Below are 26,336 nucleotides of genomic sequence, written 5' to 3'. Positions count from 1 at the left end.
TGACAAAATGGATGGACGGATCGTGATTAAGAATTGTATGAACCCCCCCAATAAAATGATTAAAAAAAATGACCTTTGCATCTTAAATTTTGAGGAATTTACTACCTCACCCTTCATCCCCTTGTCCTAAAATGAGCTGAACTGAGATGATGAATAATATGATCTCATCTTGGGAATATTTTAAGATGTGTAATGCCTTCACTATTATATGATTTAATTTTTCCCAAATTTTGATAATATTTTTGCTTGACACATATTTCTTGATTTTATTTTAGCAATAGTAGATATTTTTTGTAATTAGCATTTATTGTGAAGCTATTATTTGTTTTATTTTTAAATTTTACAAAGCAAAGTTGAATTTAGTATAGGTATTCCTGTATTACGCCTTTTTTTCTTGGTCAAAGGAGAAAGTAAGAATTTTGAATAATAATTTGTGTTGGTAATAAGTTCTTATATCCTTAGGAAAAGGACAACCAGTGCTGATCTTTGCAATGGTTATTTGACTTTAACACAGTCTCGGAAAATCTAGTTAACCATGATACTGAGACAGATGTGACAGGAACTAGTTGCTATTTTGGCTTGCCTGCACACTCTCAGTTTTATTTTATTTTAAAACTCTCATAGAAAGTAAAAAAGTGGGGAGATAGTTGCACAACATGTATATATATATTTTTTTGTTTTATTGGAGGCTCTTACATCTATTATCACAATCCTTACTTTCTTTTTTTAATATTGTGAAATATTTATTTCTTTTTAAAAATTTTTTAACATTTTATTAGGGACTCATACAACTCTTATCACAATTCATATATATATATATCAATTGTATAAAGATTATCTGTACATTCTTTGCCCTAATCATTTTCAAAGCATTTGCTATCCACTTAAGCCCTTTGCATCAAGTCCTCTTTTTCCCCCTCCCTCATGAGCCCTTGATAATTTATAGATTATTGTTTTGTCATATCTTGCCCTATCCGGCATCTCCCTTCACCCCCTTTTCTGTTGTCCCCTAGGGAGGAGGTCACATGTAGATCCTTGTAATCGATTCCCCCTTTCCAACCCACTCACCCTCTACCCTTCCAGTATCACCCCTCACATCCATGGTCCTGAAGGTATCATCCACCCTGGATTCCCTGTGCCTCCAGCTCCTATCTGCACCAGTGTACAACCTCTGCTCTATCCAGACCTGCAGGGTAGAATTCGGGTCATGGTAGTGGGAGGGGAGGAAGCATTTAGGAACTGGAGGAAAACTGTATTCTTCATCGGTGCTACGTCGCACCCTTACTGACTCATCTCCTCCTCTAGACCGCTCTGTGAGGGGATCTCCAGTGTCCGACAAATGGGCTTTGGGTCTCCACTCTGCACTTCCCTTTCATTCACTATGCTAAGATTTTTATTTTTGATGATGCCTTATGCCTGGTCCCTTTGACACCTCGTGATCGCACAGGCTGGTGTGCTTCTTCCATGTGGGCTTTGTTGCTTCTGAGCTAGATGACTGCTTGTTCACCTTCAAGCCTTTAAGACACCAGACACTATCTCTTTTGATAGCTGGGCACCATCAGCTTTCTTCTCCACATTTGCTTATGCACCCGTTTGTCCTCAGCGATCATATCATGGAGGTGTGCAGCCAATGATATGTTTTTTGTTCTTTGATGCTTGATAACAGATCCCTTCGGAACCACGTGATCACACAGGCTGGTGTGTTCTTCCATGTGTGCTTTGTTGCTTCTGAGCTAGATGGCCGCTTGTTTATCTTCAAGCCTTTAAGACCCCAGATGCTATCTCTTTTGATAGCCAGGCATCATCAGCTTTCTTCACCACATTTACTTGTTCACCTGCTTTGGCTTCAGCAGTTGTGTCGCGAGGGTGAGCATCATAGAATGCCAATTTAATAGAAGAAATTATTCATGCATTGAGGGAGTGCTTGAGTAGAGGCCCAAGGTCCTTCTGCCACCTTAATACTAAACCGATAAATATAGGCACATAGATCTGTTTCCCCATCCTCATATATATATTTGCATGTACATGTCTTTGTCTAGATCTCTGTAAATGCCCTTTGCTTCACATCTCTTTCCTCTATTTCCCTTGACTTTCCTCCTGCCCCACTATCATGCTCCATCCCCACCTGGGTTACAGCTATACCTCTTCTTTACGTTACCTTACCCTTGATCATTCCCTACCAGGCCTGCCACTACCCCATCACCACCAATTTGGATCCCATGTTGTTCCCTTGTTCCTGTGTTAGTTAACACCACTTCCTTACCCCTACCTCCCCCTATCACAAGTCCCCCCGGAACTGTCGGTCCCGTTGTTTTTCCTCCAGATAGTTCATCCAGTCTATCTTATTTAGACAGACCCGTGGAGATAATAACATGCACAAAAACAAGACAGAGGAAAACAAAGCAACAGTATACAACAAGACAACAACAACAAACCACTGACAAAGAACAAAACAAAATACATCAAGAAAGAAAAGCTTGTAGTTAGTTCAAGGATCATTTGTTGGCCTTTAGGAGTGTTTTCCAGTCCAGTCTGTTGGGGCACCCTGTCCTGGCCCCAAAGTCCACCTTCAGCATTCCCTGGGGACCTTGTGGCTCCATTCCCTTGCTGTTCCGCTGCAGTTCCCCAGTGCTTTGCCCCGGTGTGGTGGGATCAGGTCAGGTGCAATTCCCACACTGTGTCTCTAGTGCTGCCCCCTGTAGTGCCTTTGGTCACTGAGGGGCATCTTGTCTCATGGTAGTGTCAGCCATGTTGTTCTCTCTGTGGACTGGCTGCTCTACTCAGGAACATCATCCTCACGGCCTGGTGGGCCAGGCTGTGCTCCACTCTGTCCTCCTCCCCCTTCATCTGCTCCCATGTACGCTGATCCGATATGTCCCTCTCCCAGAGGTGTGGATTCAATGCCGTCCTTTGAAACAAATTCTTCTGGGGGAGGGGCAGGAATCCACTTAATTTTTGGTACTGGGGCCAGCCTCCCAGACCTCTCCACTGGTTCCCTACTCCCCGCTGGAATGTTGCATTCACACCTTGCTGCACTGGGTTGAAGTCTGGTCCCTCTTTCCCTGTAAAGATATAAACAATACCCTCCCCTTGGGTGGGTCAGTGCCCCATGCCCCTGCTCCCCTTTTCTTCCTTATATTCATCCTTTTATTTTTCTTTCCCCACCTCTTCCTCTGTTGTCTACCATGTGCATCCCTGGATTTGATCTGGTTTCTGCCATACTACACAGTCCTCACCCCAAAAATGTTTGTATACAGTAGCTTTTTCCCTATGCACCTTTTGCATTTTTTTTTAATACTTACCTCAGCGGGCTCATGTTGTACTTGTCCTTTTGTGCCTGACTTACTTCGCTTATCATGATTTCCTCCAGTCCTTCCCATGTCTCTATGTGCTTCATATGTTCATCACTGCTTTTTAGTGATGCGTAGTACTCCATTGCATGTATATACCACAGTTTTTTAATCCAATCATCAGTTGATGGAAAGTTGGGTTGCTTCCAGCTCCTCGCAATTGTCAACTGTGCCACAATGAACATTGGAGCACAGATGTCTGGCCTTGGTTTGTTTCTTGCCTCTTCTGGGTATATTCCCAGTAGGGGGATTGCTGGGTCATATAGTATCTCTATTTCCATCTGTTTTAGATATCGCCAGTTTGACTTCCATAGTGGCTGTAAATACTTACAGGCCCACCAGCAGTGGATGAGAGTTCCTGTCTCCCCACAGCCCCTCCAACACTTGTTGCTTTCTGATTTTTTGAATTGGGCTACCTTTGAGAGTGTCAGGTGGTACCTCATTGTTGTTTTAATTTGCATTTCTCTTATGGCTAAAGATCGGGAACATTTTCTCATATGTTCGTTGGCCATTCAGCACAATCCGTACTTTCATCAAGTGTGTCAAGCACATTTACACATTGCCGCCATCATCATATCAAAGCATTCTCTTCCCACTTGAGTCCCTGATATCAGCTCCCCATTTCTTTCCCTTCCCTCCCCTGCCTGCTCTCCCTCACAAACCCTTGATAAGTTATTGATTATTATTTTCGTATCTTACATTGTCCTCTGTTGCCCCTCTCCCACTTTTCTGTTATTCCTCCCCCTGGGAGGGGGTTATAGATTGACCCTTGTGATTGATTGCCCCTTTCTATTTTGACTGACCTTTTGTCTCTGATTTAAGGTTCCTATAAAGTAGTGGTTCTCAACTTTCCTCATCCTGTGACCCTTCATGTTGTGGTGATCCCCCCATCCTTAAAATTATTTTCGTTGCTACTTCCTAACTGTAGTTTTGCTGAATGAATCAGGTGACCCCTGTGAAAGGGTCATTCGACCACCAAAGGGGTCACGACTCACAGGTTGAGAACCGCTGCTGTAAACTAAAGGCTTTCTACTCCCATAAAAAGTTATTCTCAGAAACTCACTGGGCAGTTCTACCCTGTCTTATGGGGTCATTATGAGTCAGAATGGACTTGATGTCAATGAGTTTTGGGGTGTGTGTGTGTGTGTGTGTGTGTGTGTGTAGACTAGATATGATGTCTAGTCTGCTGCACAAGATGCCTTTTTCAAAGCATTGAAAAGCAAGGATGTAACTTTGAAGACTAGGGTGCACCTTACCCAAGCCATGGTATTTCCAATCACCTCATGTGCATGTGAAAGTTAGACATTAAATAAGGAAGACTGAAGAAAATTTGAGGCATTTCAATTGTGGTACCTCCAAAAAATAGTGAAACTACTATGCACTGCTAAAAAAATCAACAAATCTGTCTTGGCAGAAGTACAGCTAGAATGCCCCTTAAGGGACAAGGTTGGCAAGACTTCTTCTCACGTACTTTGAACAAGGCATCAGGAGAGACCAGTCTCTGGAGAAGGACATCATGCTTAGTTAATTGCAGGTGTAGTGGAAAGTATAGATTGACACAGTGGCTGCACTGATGGGCTCAAACATAAAAACCATTATGAGGATGGTGTAGGACTAGGTGGTGCTTTGTTTTGTTATCTCTATGATTTGAAACTGACTTGACGGCACCTAACAACAACACACATGTCACTTAGCACAAAGGAATCAAAATAGTAATAAATAGTCATACATATTTTTATACTTTGGCTGCTTTTACTTTTTACAAGTTCTAAAGTTCTTGCCTTTAAAAAAATAGTCCCAAACTCAAAGCAAACTCAGTGATACCTAGCCAGTTTTGACTCAACTGCTCATGTATGTTATTTTAGAATAAAAACTCAAAGTGAAGTTAGAGGAATAAATAATTTTTCATCACCAATAATTCCTGACATAACTTTTAAGCATAGTTAAACAAAATTAACATAACACAATTCACTTTACATAGTTTTGATGACATTTTAAAAGGGTGATATATAAAAACTAAAACCAAACTTATGTCCATTGAGTCCTTTTTAACTCTTAGTGACCCTATTGGTCAGAGTCAAACTGTCCCTGTGGTTTTTCAAAACTGTGACATTTTATGGAAATAGAAAGCCTCATCTTTTTCCTGTGGTGGGGCTGGTTAGTTCCAAACTACTGACTCTGGATAGCAGGCCAAGGTGTAACCCACTATACCAAGAGGACTTCCTGAATGACGTATAGTAGTTTTTCAACGTCTTGTGAATTAATTACCTAAAGATTCCCTTTAATCTTTTTCAGAATAAAATTTTTACTAACCAAAGAGAACTTGAATTCCTTCAATGTATAGTGAACAATGGTTTGGTTATGTGAATTGCCTAGTGCCCTTTAACTGACCAAAATGTAATTTTCTTCTACAGGATTCTGAAACAATCATTGAAAATTTCCCCACAATTGGTCAACTGTTAGCAAAAATTTCCTGGAATCCTTTGATCTTAGCATATGGTAAGTACCCCAAACATATCTTTTAACATAATCTTTGCATACTTTCAAAACAGAGTTTAAAATATAAACTTTCCTCCTATTTTTTATGGAACAACTTATCAAATATATACATTTTTTCCATTTCAGAGATGGTATCCTTTATTGTTGTCTGTATACCTCTGTGTGTTTAGGTAAACACATGCATATGAATTAACAGGCTATTTTTATGTATAATCACTTTCATTTTTGTATATTTAATTTTTTATTCAGTATAAAATGGTTATATCAATGATATCAAGTTAATTTCTCTGACTTGCTTTTTCATATTAATTTACATACTGATTTAATGTTGTAAACTCATTTTCCAGAGTCTGAATTCTGACATTACTCTGTCATCTTTTGACGGCGATGCTTTGGTTTTTCATAAAGTTAAGAGGAATTTTAAGACCCTTGGGGGAAGTATTTCTTCACTGAGCTCCTTTCTTATTTCCTGTTTGTTCTTTCACACAGGACAAGAGCCCTGGATTTTAGGGCTGTGACGTGCAATTTCTTTTGCATGGAACTCTGTTCTTATCTCTTGTCCTCTTACTCAGGCTTTGAAAGAGCAATGCACTCAAAACCAAACCCTGTGCCTAATTCATGGTGGCCTCGGGTGTTAGAAAACAGAACTGATTTTTGAGCTTCATAGCATTTTCTTGGCTGTAATCTTTACAAAACAGATTGCGAGGCCACTTTCCTTTGGCACTGGGTAGGTTTGAACCACCGACTTTCAGGTTAGTAGCTGAAAGGAAACCACTGGTACCATCCAGGGACCTGAGATAACAGAGTTAAGAACTTTCCTTGGTGTTTCCATAGCACACTTATTACACTCCCTTACAATTATTGGTTTCCTTGTCTGATGTCTTGGAAGATTGTTAGTGTCTTGAGAGAAGGACCTGTGGTTTTAGTTCTGTTGTTCCAGGGCCTGGCATAGTGCGTCAAGGTACATCTGAAGGGTCTCAGTTAAGATTTGTGGTCTTGAATTGACTGTAATGTTAACCAACATAATACTTTTTAACTTTTAAAAAATCAAAGATTAGTGAAATAATATAATGGCATTAGAACCAAAAATATAATGAATGTTCCCCTTTGATGTGTTAGAGATAATCTCATTGTTGGATAAGCCATTATGAGATACCTAAATTATGTAGGGAAGGGATGACATGCACACTTGGTCTGGGAGCATGCATTGATGGGTGTACTGCATACCTAAATTCATTTCTTTCATCCCACTTACAGCTCTTTCTTCTTCTTCATCCTTGGACTAACTCTTCTTCTCTCTACCCACTGACCTTTTTAAAGATCTTGAACTGAAATAGAAAAACTCATGAACCATTGTTGTATTTGTCCACCAGGGTTGTACTTAGTTGTTCTAAGTTTTGTACCTTAGCTAGGCTGGTTTTTCTCAAATGTCTTTTACCAGAAATACATTTTTTTTTTAGAAAAATAAATCATTTTATTGGGGGCTCTTACAACTCTTTCTTTTTTAACAATTTATTGGGGCTCATACAATTCTTATCACAGTTCATACATATACATACATCAATTGCATAAAGCACATCTATACAGTCTTTGCCCTAATCATTTTTTTCTCCTCTTTTCTTTTTTTACATTTTATTAGGGACTCATACAACTCTTATCACCATCCATACATATACCTACATCAATTGTATAAAGCACATCCATACATTCCCTGCCCCAATCATTCTCAAGGCATTTGCTCTCCACTTAAGCCCCTTGCATCAGGTCCTCTTTTTTTTTTTCCCTCCCTCCCCTTGCCCCCCTCCCTCATGTGCCCTTGGTAGTTTATACCTCGTTATTTTGTCATATCTTGCCCTATCCGGAGTCTCCCTTCCCCCCTTCTCTGCTGTCCCTCTCCCAGGGAAGAGGTCACATGTGGATCCCTGTAATCAGTTCCCCCTTTCCAACCCACTCACCTTCCACTCTCCCAGCATCACCCCTCACATCCTTGGTCCTGAAGGTATCATCCACCCTGGATTCCCTGTGCCTCCAGCCCTCATATGTACCAGTGTACAACCTCTGCCCTATCCAGCCCTGCAACGTAGAATTCGGATCATGGTAGTTGGGGGGAGGAAGCATCCAGGATCTGGGGGAAAGCTGTGTTCTTCATCGGTACTACCTCACACCCTAATTAACCCATCTCCTCGCCTAAACCCCTCTGTGAGGGGATCTCCATTGGCCGACACTTGGGCTTTGGGTCTCCACTCTGCACTTCCCCCTTCATTTAATATGGTATATATATACATATATACATATACATATATACATACACATATATACACACACTTATATCTTTTTTTTGCATGATGCCTTATACCTGGTCCCTTGGCACCTCGTGATCGCACTGGCCGGTGTGCTTCTTCCATGTGGGCTTTTTTGCTTCTGAGCTAGATGGCCGCTTGTTCACCTTCAAGCCTTTAAGACCCCAGACACTATCTCTTTTGATAGCCGGGCACCATCAGCTTTCTTCACCACATTTGCTTATGCACCCATTTGTCTTCAGCGATCCTATCATGGAGGTGTGCAGTCAATGATATGATTTTTTGTTCTTTGATGCCTGGTAACTGATCCCTTTGGGACCCCTCGATCACACAGGCTGGTGTGTTCTTCCATGTGGACTTTGTTGCTTCTGAGCTAGATGACTGCTTGTTTATCTTCAACCCTTTAAGACCCCAGTCACTATCTCTTTTGATAGCCGGGCACCATCAGCTTTCTTCACCACATTTGCTTATGCACCCATTTGTCTTCAGCGATCCTATCATGGAGGTGTGCAGTCAATGATATGATTTTTTGTTCTTTGATGCCTGGTAACTGATCCCTTTGGGACCCCTCGATCACACAGGCTGGTGTGTTCTTCCATGTGGACTTTGTTGCTTCTGAGCTAGATGGCCGCTTGTTTATCTTCAAGCCTTTAAGACCCCAGTCACTATCTCTTTTGATAGCCGGGCACCATCAGCTTTCTTCACCACATTTACTTGTTCACCCACTTTGGCTCCAGCCGTTGTGTCGGGAGAGTGAGCATCATAGAGTTCCAATTTAATAAAAGAAGGTATTCATGCATTGAGGGAGTGTTTGAGTAGAGGCCCAAGGTCCTTCCGCCACCTTAATACTTGACCTATAAATATAGACACATAGATCTATTTCCCCATCCTCCTATATATACAGAAATACATTTTATGTATGAGTGTGTGTATATATATGTGTGTGTGTATGTTTATATATATATCTATACATAAACACACACTCATATATACACCCATACATTCAGATGAACACACATTCCTAAATAGACATGTACATTTGCACAGAGATATCATTAAAATGTGTTTCGTAAAATGCTTATATGCAAGCTATATTTACTTTATCTTAAAAATGGTGTTCACAAACCCCAAACTAATTTTGTTAGGTTTCTGTAATGGTCTACCTTGGTTCTTGCTTCTCAACACTGAAAGAATTCACATGACAGAATCACTTTTGTAAATCCAAGTGACTTTTATGAGGGAAAGGTAAGTTTCAGGTATTACAGTCTCAAAATTACACGCTATCTCTGGAGGTGTGCAAGGCCACATGGCGAGAACCGTGGGAAAGTTCATGACCGAAAATGGCTATTTCAAGGGAGCGTGAAAAGCACATGGAAGGAATACTAGAACAGGAACACAGAACCAGCATGCTGACAAGAGCAGGAACTCCCAAGAGAGTGAGAGGGCCTCAAGTGGGCAGGCAGGCGCATGCACACTGGCATCCGGGAGGAATCTCACCTCAGCTGCAGTGCTCAGTCCCTTTATCTCCTCCCATCCCCGCTGGCTGGGGAGGTGTGGTTGAGGGCAGGCTCAGCTGTGTGATGTCATGTAGCTGGTGCCTAGTCTGTGTGCCCAGGTAGACCTCCTACCTGGGCCTGGGTGACTTGGGTCTGTGCATGCTCAGTTCTGGATTTTCCCATAGGTGTCTAATTAATGTGCCTATTTTTTCCCAACCCTTTTATTGTGGCATGGACAGCTAATTTTTGTTTAGCCTAGGCATTCAGTGGGGTCAATCCCTCTTTATCCCTTATCTAGCAATCTGTCATTTCCACTGAAGGATGATGATCAAAATTTTGAAAGAGATAGGCCAGTTATACAGATGGTAAGAGAAAGAAAAAAGAAAGTGTTGAACTTCCTCCATTATAAAGCATACTCCGTGAACAAGCGGCCATCTAGCTCAGAAGCAATAAAGCCCACATGGAAGAAGCACACCAGCCGGTGTGATCACGAGTTGCCAGAGGGACCAGGTATAAGGCATCATGCAAAAAAAAAAGAATATATATGTGTGTGTGTGTGTGTGTGTATGTATATCTATGTGTGTGTAGATAGATAGATAGATAGATAGATAGATAGATAGATAGATAGATAGATAGATAGATAGATAGATACCATAGTGAATGAAGGGGGAAGTGCAGAGTGGAGACCCAAGGCCCAAGTGTCGGCCACTGGAGATCCCCTCACAGAGGGGTTTAGGAGAGGAGATGGGTCAGTCAGGGTGCGATGTAGTACCGATGAAGAACACAGCTTTCCCCCAGATCCTGGATGCTTCCTCCCCACAACTACCATGATCTGAATTGTACCTTGCAGGACTGGATAGGGCAGAGGTTGTACACTGGTGCATATGGGAGCTGGAGTCACAGGGAATCCAGGGTGGACGATACCTTCAAGACCAGGGGTGTGAGGGGCGATGCTGGGAGAGTGGAGGGTGAGTGGGTTGGAAAAGGGGAACTGATTACAAGGATCCTCATGTGACCTCCTTTCTGGGAGATGGATGGCAGAGAAGGTGGGGAAGGGAGACTCCGGATAGGGCAAGATGTGACAAAATAACAATCTATAAATTATCAAGGGCTCATGAAGGAGGGGGGAGCGGGGAGGGAGGGGAAAAAAGAGGACCTGATGCAAAGGGCTTAAGTGGGGAGCAAGTGCTTTGAAAATGATTAGGGCAAAGAATGTACGAATGTGCTTTATACAATTGATGTATGTATATGTATGGATTGTGATAAGAGTTGTATGAGCCCCTAATAAAATGTTTTTAAAAAATAAAGCATACTCCATGGATTTAATAACTGCCTTTTAGGGAAAAAAAATACTGCCCCCTTAAATGTACATGATAGAAGGCATATCCCGAATTCAGAAATGTTAAAATATGTACAAAGTTTGTGTTGCAGCATTGAAGTAAGGTTAGAATCATTGCTTACTTTTCTGAGCTCTGTTTTACAAGAAATGCATGGTGTTGCTGCTTGCTTTTGACTCATAGCAACTCCATGTGTTGCAGAGTAGAACGGCTCCATAGAGTTCTCCTTACTGGGTCACTTGGGGGTTATTATGCATCCAAATCAGCTCTGAATGCCCTAACAAGTCTTTTTCCCTCATAGTACTTCTGAGTAGGTTCAAACCATTAACCTCTAGGTTAGCAATTATGTTCAAATAGTTTCAAGTGACCTGTGGAATATAGTGTATCTAATTGAATTCTTGTAGGATAATTGTTGATTTTGAGTCATTGACTTTCCCCAGAATACAAGACTGATATTGGAAGTGAAAGAGTTAGCCCACAGTTAATCAGATATTGGAAATGTAACACTTGGGTCTATTGAGATTTGCTTATATGAAAGCTACATTTACTATATGTAAATGGGCCCAAGATGTAACAGCTACACAGTAGCTGCTCTCTACACAGTAGCTGCTCTCTGCACAGGTGTGATTGTTCTGCATAAGTACATTATGGCACCAACCCTGTCACATTCACCTGTATTTGTATGGGGTGTCTGTGATGGGGTTGGCGCGATGATGTCATCATGCTGGGTACTTCTGTGTGAGCGTATCTGCATGTCGGGGGGACCCACCTGGGGATGAGTAGAGGAGCAGTGTTTTGGTTCCTAAGACCATTGGAAGTATGTTGTCCGTTAGTCTTAGGCGACCCCTATGAAAAGGTCATTTGACCCCAAAAAGGGTCACCACCCACAGGTTGAGAACCACTGCTTTAGAGGATGACAGTCTAATGATTCCTGAAGAAATTCAGGTATAGATAATTTCATATGATCATTGAAAACCTATTAATCACTTATAATCAATGCAAAACCTGCTTTTGTCACATCATTTAAGGTATGTAACTTGCTTGATCTTCACTGGATTTTTGGAGCAGTTTGTAGGTAGTAAACGCCACTATATGAATTTGTCTCGCATTTCAGATAAATAGTTTCTCAAATCAACCTGATCTCTGGCTTTTGTTGAAACACTTCAGACAATCCTAGACTCCTTGCTTTCTAGCAACACTGGTATGAAAGGAAATTTTCCCAGACTTAAATACAGAAGACCCAAGAACATACAAGAAAAGTATTCTCATTGTTTGACCATTATAAAATTATGTTTTGCAAGACAGTGATGAGGCTCCTTAAACATTATTTTGCCAATCATAAAGTTTTAAAGTTTAATTTCTTTCATAGGTCTTCTCCCTCCCCCCAAAAACTAATTTACCTCTATCCAGTTGATTTTGGTCCACAGTGATCCTATAGATCAGCGATTTTCAACCTATAGGTTGCAGCCCCTTGGGTGGCGAATGACCCTTTCACGGGGGTCGCCTGGTTCATAACAGTAGCAAAATAACAGTTATGCATTAGCAATGAAAAAAATTGTATGGTTGGGGGTCATTGCCACATGAGGAACTGTATTAAAGGGTCACGGCCTTAGGAAGGTTGAGAACCACTGCTCTAGACATACAAGGTAGAACTGCTCCTGTAAGTTGCTTACACTGTAACTCTTTACAGGCATTGAAAACTTTGTCTTTTTCCCACGGAGCAGCTGGTGGCTTTGAACTGCCCATGTTACGATTAGCAGCCCAACATGTCACCCACCCTAGGATATTTCATGTCCATCCTGAGTAAATGTTCTTGGGAGCATGTTGTGGGAGGAAAGGAGTCAAAAGAGTTCCTGAGGTATGCTAGCTAGCTGGATTTAGAAGACACAGAATAAAGAGTATAAACAGATAGAGGGGGAAAAGCCTCACCAGCACCTCTTGCCTCGCTCTCTCTGTGAAGCACTTAGTTCTTTTGAGCTCTGTAACACTTTACATAGGTTTGAACCACCGCCCTCTTGGTACTAGCCTATTGCTTAACTGTTTGGACTGCCCAGAGACTCCAGTTTGTTAACTAGGATACCAGATTGACCCAGAACTTGTTGTCCCCCCTTCCCCATTACTGTTTTCATAGCTTTAAAGTTTATAGAATTTGTTTATATTCTAGTTAGAATTTCAGTGCCAGGTATAAAAAAATTAAGTAAAATATTAGGTGATGAGTCTATGTTTATATATTGCTTTGCTTCCCAGTTACTTTTAGAATATAAATTTTAACTCAGATGTCCTGTCAAGGGCTGTCCCAAGATGCATCCTTGGCCGTATCACATTTCACTTAACATGCTCAGGGGAGTGCTCCAGCTCAATCCAGGGGCCTTCTGGGAGGAGCCTGGCAAATGGGGTCCTTGTGGAGAGTGCTGAACACACTCATGGATAACAGTCACAGCCTGCTTCTGTAACTCCAGAAAGTTAGTAAGTTGTAAACTCATTAGCAGTGCATTTTAATGCAGCTATTCCTGGCACCCCCCAAATCACCTCTGAAAGCCTGGAGAAAGTTTCTCTATATTTAAAGAGCAAAACAAAAAAATAATATACTTGTTGAACTAATTGGAGAATCAGTAAACCCTGAGGAAAACTCCGATCTTCTGGGTTCTTTTAAAGTTAAGCCCCATAAAAGAAGGTATCCCTCCTTCCTTCCTTTCTTTTGGTGTTGAGTGTCTGAATTTTAGAAGCACTCCCCATTAGGTTTCACTCTAACACTGGAAGTCCTTGCATAAGCTTATTGTTGAACGCCTCTGTCATGCTAGCTACATGAAAATGGTTAGAATGTATGTAAATATAACAGTCTCAGCCATTGTGTGAATTAAATCTGAAGAACCTCAAGATCTTCAGATGTTCAGTCATATAACTCTTGACATAAACTTAGCTCAGCCAAGCCAATGATGTATTTGAATTCATAAACACTAGAGACAGAGATGCGTGTCCCTCAGAATAACCCCTGATAAATCCCGACAGTTCTGAATACCCATTACACCAGCTGCTGTGGAGCCAGTCCAGCTCGGGTCAGCCCCTTGGATATCAGAGTAGAACTGTGCTTTCAAGGGCTCGGTTTGGGTTTTTTTGACTCTGATCTTTAAGGAATAGATCACCAAGCCCCTGGGTGGACTTGAACCTCCAATGTTAAGTTACTAGTCTAAGATTTCACCTACTGTATCACTCAAAGACTATTGAGAGAAGTTAATTTTGGGAGAAGCATAAATTGTGGAGGTTTGTGGTACAGCGTGGGCTTAAGCAACAGCATCCTTAGATTTGTGGTTGGAAATATAGATGATAGCTTATGATAAGGCGTATTTTTCTGAAGTCCTTGTTACTAGAGCTGCTAGAGATCGTGTAATTATTAGCTTGCAGAGGATGGGAGGTAGAGAGCCTCCAAGGACTCTGATGGGCCATGTTCAGGGGCAGGGTTTCCTCAGCCTCACTGCAGTAATCTTGTTGCAAACTAGAGCTGCTTTAGTCTAGCTCGGGTACTGACATTTGAGTTTTTAGGTCTCATGCTTGCTGCTAAATCTTGTTATAAAACATCCAGCTGGCGTGAGGTCAATTGCCACAAGAGAGAGGGAAATGTAAGAGAGTTGGGCTCACAGAGGAGATGTTTATTCCAAATAAAGATTTTGAAGTTCAGCATTTTCATCTCAAATTTGGCAAAGCATAAAACTTCAAGAGTTAGTAGTGTCTAAAGAGCTTCTATTTTATCCAAATCATTTGGTGCTAAACAGAATGTGTATTTTAAGAGTCCTGTTTGTTAAATTTGTTTTTAACAAGTATATAGCAAATCAGAGAATGAAAGATTAAATATTGGCCTGTAGTAAGGTTGCCTTAAGAAAGCTAAAATTACAATGCGCTTGAAGTGTAAAGAACTAATCTCTAGGAAAGGCACAGTTATTCCAGCATTCCCTATGGGCTTTAAAAATTGCTGCTGTATCAGACAGGAAGTTAACCATAACCCACAAGAAAAAAATTCAACAATTAAGTTTCACAGATGGTCTTAGATGTTTTCTTTAAATTTAGTAGATTAAGATTTTCCTACTAGGTAAAAGATTTTCATAATCTCTATCTTCTTTCTCTCCAGAGATAACATCTACTCATTTTTGCTTTTTTCCAGATGAAACCCCCAAAATTCTAATATGGTGCTTATGTTGTCTGATGAACAAAGAGCCACAGAATTCTGGAGAAACAAAGTATAACTCCTGGATACGGGTAAAGCCTTTTTAGCATTGAGTTAACTTGATTGTTTAAGTGTTCTGTTTTGCTTTGTTTTTGTGCGTACTATTGTCTCTGCATGTCTGTCTGGACAAGATAGGTGGGATGAACAATCTGGAGGAGAGAACAATGGAACCAATAATTCCAGAAGACACAGGAGAGGGGGAGGTGGAGGAAAGGAAGGTGGGGTGCCAAGAAATCCAGAGACAAGGGAAGAACAAGTGATCTAAAATTAAGGACGAGGAGGACATAGGATACTTGGGGCAGCTTGATCAAGGGCAGTGAAGCTGAGAGGACTTACCAAAACCCAAACAAAGGCCAAACATGATAGTGGGACAAGAAAAAATTAAAAGAAGGTAGAGGAAAAAACTCAGAGGCAAGAGACATTTATAGAAGTCTAAATACAGGCATGTATATATGTAAATACATTTATATATAATGATAAGGGAATAGATATATGTACATTTATTTATTTATAAATATTATGGCAACAGATGGATATTAGGCCTCCTCTCAAGTATTCCTTCAATGCAAGAACACGTTGTTCCACTAACCCGGCACTCTGTGATGCTCACCTTCCCTGACATGATCGCTGAAGACAAAATGGATGCATAAGTAAATATGGTGAAGAAAGCTGATGGTGCATGGCTATCAAAATATATAACATTAGAGGTCTTAAGGTTTGAAGATAAATAAGCAGTTATCTAACTGAAAAGCAACAAAGCCCAAATGGAAGTATCAGGCATCAAAGACCCAAAACAAAACAAAACAAAAAGTCATACTGATGCGAATGAGGAGGAGGAGGGTAGAGTGGTGACCCAAAGTCCATCAGTACTCAATTGGACATCCCCTGTCAGAAGGGGATGAGACAAGCCAGTGAGGGTGCAGTATAATACAGACAAAACACACAACTTTCCTCTAGCCCTTTAATGCTCCTCACCCGCCCTCCCTCACTATCACAACCCCAATTCTACCTTAGAAATCTGGGTAGATCAGAACATGTGCAGTAGTACAGATAACAGCTTGTAACACAGGGGATCCAGGACAGATAAACCCCTCAGGACCAATAATGGAAGTAGCGATACTTGGAGGGTAAGGGAAGGGGGGCTGGAGTATGGGGGGAATGGATTAAAATGATCGACCCCACAATGTATGCCCCCATCCCAGGAGGATCCTGGGCAACAGAAAACTGGGTGAATGGAGACAGTAGTTGGTGTAAGACATGAAAAAAAAACTATAAATTACCTAGGGGTCATTGGGAGGAAGGGTGGGGGAGGGAGGAGGAAAAAAAGAGGAACTCATACCAAGAACTCAAGTAGAAAAAAAATGTTTTGGAAATTATGATGGCAACCTATGTACATATAGAGATACTTGACACAATGGATATATGTATGGATTGTGCCAAGAGCTGTTCGAGCCCCCAATAAAATTATTTTTTTTTAAATTTTAGATCATTTTATTAGGGGCTCATACAACTCTTATCACAATCCACACATATACATACATTAATTGTATAAAGCACATCCGTACATTCTTTGCCCTAATCACTCTCAAAGTATTTGCTCTCCACTTAAGCCCTTTGCATCAGGTCCTCTTTTTTTCCCCCTCCCTCCCCGCTCTCCCCCTCCCTCATGAGCCCTTAGTTCAAGGACTGTTTGTTGGTGTTTAGGAGTGTTTTCTGGTCCAGTTTGATGGGGTGCCAAGCCCTGGCCCCAAAGTCTATTTTTGGTATTCCCTGGGGACTTCCTTGCTCTGTTCTCCTTGTTGTTCTGTTCCACGCTCTTAGTGTTTTGCCTTGGTGTGGTGGGATCAGATTGTGTGCAAAGTGCTGCATTCATAGTTCTGCTCTATGGTGTTTTAGAAATGTCGTCAAACATATCCTTCACTATTATGCTATAGTACTGAATGTAATGCTGTTCAAGAGAGCTTTATTTTTTGCTTGATTTGCTCACAGATTAATTTTTTCCATTCATTTAAAACTGAATATTGAATAGTTTTGGAAAAGTCTGTTAATTTTTTTAAAATGCACTCTTTATTTTCAGGAATGTCTATGCTTTAGTAAAGTACTCCTCCCTTCCTAATTTAATAACTTAGTATTATATCTCCAAGTACTTCTCTGCCTCTCTCCAAATCTATGCTGTAATAAAATTCAAAAGTGTTCTGGTAGCTGCAGTCTTTATTTGGCACACTCTAGGTGGCACCTGAGCCAGGATACCCACTGACTAGCACCTGACTGGTACTTGGCCACTGGAGCTTGCTGGTCTAGTCCAAAGAGCTGACAGCTGCCTGGATGTTACTTTGTTTGTTTCTACATCTGCTTAAAAGGGGCAAGGCGGGGGCTGCTGGAAGGCTAGACAGTGACTGCCCTTACCACCAGTAAGTTGACTGATCTTCACTGTAATCCCCTACTGTTGAACTCCTACAACCCCATGGACTTGCTGATGCCTGTCAGAGTGGACTTACTATACATGTGGTTCAGATTAACTGTTTAGGATTATGAAATCACCCAACCAAATGAATGCAGATGATTTTTGTCTATTAACATGTCTCAGATTATCATGACATTTACTTTTCTGATTCCTTTGTTTTAGACTGACTTGGTTCTGGAAATGGCAAAGACAATTTGTAAATTTTTTTCTATTAGATTGAAAGAATGGGAGGCACAGTAGAAGGGTAAAGGACAGGGTGGGATCAAATTTAAAGCTTAGAGAAAGAACGTGAAATTGAATTGGAAGGAAAATTAAATGTAAAGCTCTGAAGGATTAATAATTAGAATAAGGGAAGAAAAGGAACGGGGGGGAAAAAGACTTGAAATTGAAAAACCCTTTAGAATAAGGCTTTTATTTTTAAAAATCGCTGCTAACTGAACAATAGTTACAAAAACAATGAAAGTTGACCCATGGTAGTAATTTCAATAACATTCAATCACTAGGAAAAAACTGTCTGTCAGAAAAGCAGAGCCTGAAAATAGCAAATATATGGAAGTTTTAAGTTGCCAATTACTGTGCACCCGCAAAAGAATGAGATATGGACCAAAGTCCAATGATTTCCAAATCCGTGACTTTGGGATGGCACTGATATGCTTCTTACACTGCATACAGTATTTCAGTTTAAAACCCAAAGGAGAATTTCTGTTCATTTAATCTGCTATAGATGTGCTTAAAGTAAAGTCCTGTTCACCTAAGTTTGATTTCCAAATCTAAAATCTAAGTTGCCTGTAACACTTGGCTTGCATCACCCAGGACTGAATAGAGAATCAGTCTAGAATGAATGATGAGGAACATAATCCAAGGCGGACTCTCTCCTTGTAGGTCTGTATGTTGAGCATTTTTCTCAGTCACAGGTTGCTCCTCCTGGTTTACCCACCAACAGAAGTGAACTCATTTTCTTTGAGACAGATATATTCCCCTCTTTTTTTGTCTTACATTTCCATGGGAATTCCTGGAACACTATTGTAGAAGTGTTTATTTATTGGGTTGACTGTGAAACAATGCTACATGGCAGGGACTTCCCTTCTCTCTAAATGGAAAACTGACCCCGTTGAGGTGAGGCCTCTACTAGGAAAGTGTTAAGGTGTACATAAAAAAGGGGGAGTGATAGACGGATCATGAACATTAGACAGAGATATCATTTCATTGCTTGGGAGACTGAATTAAAAGATTACATGACCCGAGAACAGATGTTTCATCCATGTTTTTTAGTGATTCATAGTGTTCCACTGTGTGCATGTACTAAATTTTCTTTATCCATTCTTCTACTGATGGACTTTTGGGCAGTTGCCAACTTCTTGTTATTGTGAACAGTGCTGCAACGAACATGGGAAAGCATGCGTCTGTTTATGTTGTAGCTCTTTCTTCTTTGGGTTATATGTCCAGCAGAGGTATTGCTGGGTCTTGGGTGAGATTTCCATTCTAAGTTGTCTTAGGTAGCACTGTAACATTTTCCACAATGGTTGTAGTGTTTATAAACCTACTAGCAGTATATGAGCATTCTAATCTCTCCACACCATATCCAACATTTGTTGTTTACTGTTTTTTTTTTACTTGGGTTGTCATTATTAGTACAAGGTGATATCTCATCATAGTGTTTATTTGCATCTCCAAATGGCTAGTGATCATGAGAATTTCCTCATGTTTGTTATCCATTTAGATGCCATTTTTGGTGAACTGTCTGCTCATGTGTTTTGGCATCTTTTTAACTTAATTATTTGTTTTTCTCTTAATTGAGGTATTGTCATATTTTATTGATCTTAAGAGATTAGTCGCTTGATGGAGTCACTGTTTTGAATTAAACATTTTCGACGAAAAAAAAATCGCTGCATCTGCTTGCGTCTTGATATTTGAGTTATTACTTAGGATATGCTGTTATATTGAATAACTCAGTAAGTTGTTTCCTAGGCTTCCCAATAAAATACCCACAGCGTGTAGTGGCAGATTAAGTGCAAAAAGGTAATTCTTAAGCATATATTTTGGTCTTTCCAAGAATTGGAAAGAATGTTGATGTTATTAATTAGCATACGAGATCCAGGTGAAATAGTGGTGTGGGATTTTTTTCATGTTTTTATTATTTTTTAAACATTTTATTAGGGACTCATACAACTCTTAACAATCCATACATATACATACATCAATTGTATAAGCACATCCATACATTCTTTGCCCTCATCATTTTCAAAGCATCTGCTCTCCACTTAAGCCCTTTGCATCAGGTCCTCTTTTTTTCCCCTCCCTCCCCACTCCCCTCTCCCTCATGAGCCCTTGATAATTTACAAATTATTATTTTGTCATATCTTGCCCTGTCCGACATCTCCCCTCACCCTGTTTTCTGTTGTTCATCCCCCAGGGAGGAGGCCACATGTAGATCTTTGCAATCGGTTCCCTCTTTCCAACCCCCTCTCCCTCTACCCTCCCAGTATTGCGACTTATTCTTCTGGTCCTGAAGGTATCATCCGCCCTGGATTCCCTGTGCCTCCAGCTCCTATCTGTACCAGTGTACATCCTCTGCTCTATCCAGACATGCAAGGTAGAATTCGGATCGTGATAGTTGGGGGGAGGAAGCATTTAGGAACTGGAGGACAGCTCTATTCATTGGTGCTACATCGCACCCTGACTGACTCATCTCCTCCCCTAGATCCCTCTTGCAAGGGGATCTCCAGTGGCTGACAAATGGGCTTTGGGTCTCCATTCTGCACTTCCCCCTTCATTTACTATGGTAAGATTTTTTTTTTTATGATGATGCCTTATACCTTATCCCTTCGACACCTCGTGATCGCACAGGCTGGTGTACTTCTTACATGTGGGCTTTGTTGCTTCTGAGCTACATGGCTGCTTGTTTACCCTCAAGCTTTTAAGACCCCAGATACTATATCTTTTGATAGCTGGGCACCATCAGCTTTCTTCGTCACACTTGCTTATGCATCCGTTTGTCCTCAGCGATCGTATCATGGAGGTGTGCACCCAATTATATGATTTTTTGTTCTCTGATACCTGATATCTGATCCCTTCATAACCATGTGATCACAGAATCTGGTGTGTTCTTCCATGTGGACTTTGTTGCTTCTGAGCTAGATGGCTGCTTGTCCATCTTCAAGCCTTTAAGACCCCAGACGCTATATCTTTTGATAGCCGGGCATCATCAGCTTTCTTCACATTTGCTTGTTCACCCTCTTTGTCTTCAATGGTTGTGTCGGGAGGGTGAGCATCATAGAATGCCAATTTAATAGAAGAAAGTATTCATGCATTGAGGGAGTACTTGAGCAGAGGCCCAGTGTCCTTCTGCCACATTAATTCTAAACCTATAAATATGGGCACATAGATCTATTTCCCCATCCTCATATTACATATTTGCATATGTACATGTCTTTGTCTAGACCTCTATAAATGCCCTTTGCCTCCCAGCTCTTTCCTCTATTTCCCTTGACTTTCCTCCTGTCCCACTATCATGCTCTGTCCCCACCTGGGTTTCAGCCATACCTCTTCATTACATTACCCTTGATCATTCCCTACCAGGCCTGCCACACCCACCTCACCACCAATTTGGATTACCCACAGTGGTGTGGGATTGGAAGGAAATTAGTTTTAAGACACTTGTGGGTGACCAGGTACAGAGGCTGTTGAGTGTGAATCTCAGGAGAGGGAGCAGATTTGCAAATAGTGGATTGAGCACCACCACACAGAGGAATATTGGAATCCTTGAGTATGAGTGGCAGCCCCAGGGGAGCACCTAGAAGGATGAGCGAAAGGGCCCTAGCACAAGCCTGGGAAGATACTGACACTGGAGGAGTGAATGGAAGAAAGTTTACATAGAAAATTTAGAAAGACAAGTCCAAGAAATAGAAGGAGAAAAGCAGTGGCATGTTATGAAGTTCATCTATAAAGCAGCACTATCCTGTGGGAAATACAATCCATTCCACACAGGTAATTTCAAATGTTCTCGTAATTGCTCTAACAAAAGAAAGATGTGAAGTTAATTTCCCATAAGAAATAATGGATAACCAAATAACTGGTTCTTAAGCCCAAAATTTACACTGGTGAATTCAATTTTCCAGGCCTACACATTGCTCTGGGGGCTTTTAGCCTTCTCACATGCCACTGTCTCAGATAGGCTATCACCATCAGGTTGTTTCTTTTTTTTTCACTTTTCCTTTCAAAAAATCATTTTATTGGGACTCATACAACTCCTATCACAATCCATACATACATCCATTGTGACAAGCATTATTGTACATTTGTTGCCCTCATCATTCTCAAAACATTTGTTTTCTTCTTGAGTCCTTGGTATCAGCTCCTCATGGTTTCTTTCCCCTATTTCCCCATATTCATATATGAATGCATGCCTGTGTTTAGACCCCTGTAAATGCCCTGTGCCTCCTAGTTCTTCTATTTCCTGTCCTTTTCCATCCACTGTCATGCTCAGCCTTCATTTGGGTTTCAGTAATTCCTCTTGGTTACATTGCCCTTGATTAATCCATACCAGGTCTCTTACACCCTCCTTGCCAGTAATTATGGATCACTTGCTGTTCCCTTGTCCCTGGGTTGGTTAACACCACTTTCTTTTCTGATTTATCCAAATTACCAGTAACTTTTCAACCATTGATGGTCTGGCTTCTTTGTTTTGTGGTTAACAATTCACACCTTTAATCACATTTTTAAAAAATTCTGATAATATCAACTTAGCCAGTTATATTCAGCTGCCAAATTAGACACGCAGTAACCTGATTCAATATTGCAATGATTTCTTTCTTTAACTTTACCGTGGTTCTCACAGTTTTCCTCCTAGCTTTCCTCCTGATATCACCAGCATTTTTTGGAGCCATGACTACGATGTTTTAGCAATTAAAGTGCAAAAATTTTAAAAAAATCAAATCATAATGACAAATGCTTTTAATGTATCAACATGCGCAGTGTAGGTTGTCTGATTGAGAATGGTGCTTAGACTGAAGCATTACCCCTTTGGGTCCTTGGTAACACAAGACATGTGACTGACTCTTGGTCTGTACAGGTTTTTTAATTCGTATTTTTGGTTTTACTGTTGAGCAAAGTGATTAACACGGAGTTCATCTTAAGTTGAAAGAACTAAAAAAATTAAGCCTTGAGTTATTGCAAAAAAAATTCTATGGACAGAATATTGACTGATGCAGGAAGCATCAAAACAAAATCGAAGAAAGGGGTAGGCGGAATAAACAAGCCAGAAGAAAGAACAACGGGATGACAGTTCCGGGGGAATATGGGGGTAGGGGTGGCGGGGGAAAGGAAGGGGGTGTTAACAAGCCCAGGGACAAGGGAATAACAAGTGATCTAAAATCAGTCTCAAGCAGGGTGTGGGAGGTCTGGCAGTGCTGTATCAAGGGCATTGTAACCGAGAGGAATTCCTAAAACCTAAATGAAGGCAGAACATGATAGTGGGACAAGAGAAAAGTACAAAGAAACAGGAAAGAACTAGGAGACAAAGGGTAGTCATAGAGATTTAAATAAAGACTTATAAAGATGTAAATATATTTATATATGATGGTGGGGGAATAAATCTATGTACATATATTTATAGGTTTAGTATTAAGGAAACAGATAGACAGTGGGCCCCTGCTCAAGTACTCCCTCAACACAAGAACACTTTGTTCTAATAATTCGGCAGTCTGAGATGCTCACCTTCCTGGCACGATCGCTGATGACTGGATGCACAGGCAAATGTGGTGAAGAAAGCTATGGTTCCCAGCTACCAAAAGATATAGCACCTGAAGCCACTGAAGACAATGAGTGCACAAGCAAATGTGGTGAAGAAAGCTGATAGTGCCCAGCTACCAAAAGATATAGCACCTGAAGTCTTAAAGACCTGATGACAAACAAGCAGCCATCTAGCTGAGAAACAACAAAACCCACATGGAAGAAGCACACCGGCCTGTCCTGACTAGATCCCTGAGCTAAAAGTGGGTGTATAAGCAAAAGTTGCAAACAATCAGGTGGCCATCTAGCTAAGAAACAAAGCCGACAAGGAGGAAGCACATCAGCCTACCCCGACGAGAACGCTGAAAACAAAGCCGGTGCATGGGCAAGCGCGGTGAAGAAAGCTAATGCTGCCCAGTTGTCAAAGTATATAGAATCTGGAGTCCGATAAACTGGAAGATAAACAAGAGACCATCTAACTGAAAAATAACAAAGCCCACATGGAAAATGCATACCAACCTGTGAGATGACAAGGCATCGAAGGGATCAGGTATCAGGCATCAAAGACAAAAAAATAATCATAGCATTGTAAATGACGGGGAGTGCAGAGTGGGGACCCTGGGCCTATCTGGGGGAAATTGGACATCCCCTTGCAGAAGGGCTGTGGGGAAGTGACGAACCAGTCAGAGTGCAGTGTAGCAACGATGAAACATAGAAGTTTCCTCTAGTTCTTGAATGCTTCCCCCCACTATCATGATCCCAATTCTACCTTACATAACCAGCTGGACCAGAAGAAGTATACTGGTATGGATAGGAACTGGAAATACGGCAAATCTAGGACATATGAGCCCCTCAGGAACAGTGGTGAGAGTGGCGATATCGGGAAGGTGAGGGAAAAAGGGGAAACAGATGACAAGGTCTACATGTAACCTCCTCCCTGGAGGATGGACATTGGAGAACTGGGTGAGGAAGATGTCAGACAGTGTAAGATATGATAAAATAATAATTATTTATAAATTATCAAGGGTTCAGGGGGAGAAGGGAGCAGGGAAGGAGGGAAAAAATGAGCTGATACCAGGGGCCCAAGTAGAAAGCAGGTGTTTTGAGAATGATGATGGCAGCATATGTACAAATGTGCTGGACACAAATAATGTATGTACAGATTGTGAAGAGAGTTGTATGAGCCCCTAATAAAATGATTTTTTTAAAAGAAGAAATAGTCACTAAACCAAAAAGAACTAGTCCTATAGCCAATTCACGAGGTAGCATATGATCAAGAAGCGAAGCACCTCTGAGATACACCTTTTATGAGCAAGCATAAGCAAAATAATAACAGAATGACCATCACAGGACTTCCAGAATAATAATGTCGCTTAATACAGCATATAGGATGTTCATGTATCAAGGCCTTGTTTGCCACCCAACCAACTCTTGGTACAGCTCTCTTCTGCTTCCGCAGACACCATGTATTGTCTGGCGAAGTCCTCAGGTTACAAGTGTGTCTGAGGTAGAATCCAGTTCAAACAGATGGGTTCCCACATGGGGTCTCACTGATGCATCCTATGGAGCATACTGTGAACAACAAAGGTCCAGGATTCAGTGTCCCAGCATTCCATTGCACCTGGCCTGGGGTTTTGCCCACTTGTTGAAAACTACTTAAGGACACTCCCTCCTAATCTTCCCCAAAGCATCCTCAGTCACTCCTCCTAGTCAGTCTACCTAGAGGTCAATCCATCCTCTCCTCCCCTCAACATACATGCACCTATGTTCCTGGAAATGTGACTATTCCCTCTCCCTTCCCATCAGTAAGCCTCATCCCTCTGATAAGGCCTCCTCCCTCTTCCGGGGATCACACCCCAGATTGCATGGCAACCACTCAGCAGACAGCATCACTACCACTCTACCACCCCCAACCACTTGATCCTGTCATGAAGCACCCTCATCAAAGGACCTCCACTCTGTTTACCTGGAATGGATGATGTATGGTTCATTGGCACTGGTCCGCCTCTTTACCAGGCTGTCTGGTCCCCGGCCAGCAGACTGGATGCTCTGCAAGCTTGAGCTTGTGCCCGTTCTGCTGCTATTCCTACCGTAGGAGACACATACATTATTGGTCCTTTTGCGCCTGACTAACTTCACTGAGCATATTGTCTTCCAGATCCCTCCAAGTCATAAGGCGTTTCATGACGTCATCAGTGTTTTTTAGGGATGTATAGTACTGTGTGTATGGAACCAGAGTTTTTTTAATCCACTCATCTGTTGGTGGGGATTTAGGCTGTTTCCAGCTTCTTATTATGAAGAACTGTGCTGCAATGAACATAGGGGAATCAAACATCTGTTTGTGATCTATTTCTTATTTATTTGGGGTATCTTCACCGTACAGGTATTGACTGGATCATGTGGTCGTTTAATCGCCATCTCTATCACCTTCCACAGTGACTGTACATGCTTGCAAGTCCACCGGTGGTGAATAAGAGTTCCTATTTTACCATACCCTTTCCAATATTTGTTGTTCTCAGTTTTTTTTAATTGGGCTACAGTTATGGGCATTAGGTGGTCTCTCGTGGTGGTTTTGACTTATATTTCCCAGCTGGCTAAAGACAGGGAGCATTTCCTCATGTGTTTATTAGCCATTTGAGTGTTATCCTTTGTGAATGATCAGTTCAGGGCCTCTGCCCACTTTCTCAGGGGACTTTTTTTTTCTTGTTGTAAACTTGTAAAATTCTGTCGATTTTAGTGATTAGTCCTCTGTCTGTTATGTCATTACTAAATATCCTCTCCCAGTCCCTGGGCTCTCTTTTTACTCTTTTAATGTACACAACTGTTTTATTTTTACTAGGTCCCAGTCATCTATTTTATCTTCCATGGAGTGTGGTTCCTTTGTTAATTCTGATAGCCTGGGTAGTCCCTGCACTAGGGCTCCTACCTTTGTCCCAATTTT

General features: G+C 41.3%; 1 protein-coding gene across 3 annotated transcripts in view; it reads left to right on the top strand.

Annotated features, from left to right (window-relative positions):
- Positions 1-26,336, top strand: part of FANCC (FA complementation group C) — a 375,212-nt gene that overhangs the window by 152,202 nt on the left and 196,674 nt on the right. For all 3 annotated transcript variants that reach the window (XM_075549793.1, XM_075549791.1, XM_075549792.1), the window contains exons 3-4: positions 5,765-5,849; positions 15,139-15,233. In XM_075549793.1, coding sequence (XP_075405908.1) covers positions 5,765-5,849; positions 15,139-15,233 — 180 coding nt within the window. The remainder of the gene's footprint in view (positions 1-5,764; positions 5,850-15,138; positions 15,234-26,336) is intronic.

The sequence above is a fragment of the Tenrec ecaudatus genome, chromosome 5 (assembly GCF_050624435.1).
Source record: "Tenrec ecaudatus isolate mTenEca1 chromosome 5, mTenEca1.hap1, whole genome shotgun sequence".
Classification (NCBI taxonomy): Eukaryota; Metazoa; Chordata; class Mammalia; order Afrosoricida; family Tenrecidae; genus Tenrec; species Tenrec ecaudatus.
The sequence above is the reverse complement of the archived record's forward strand: the minus strand, read 5'-3'. Positions and strand labels throughout refer to the sequence as shown.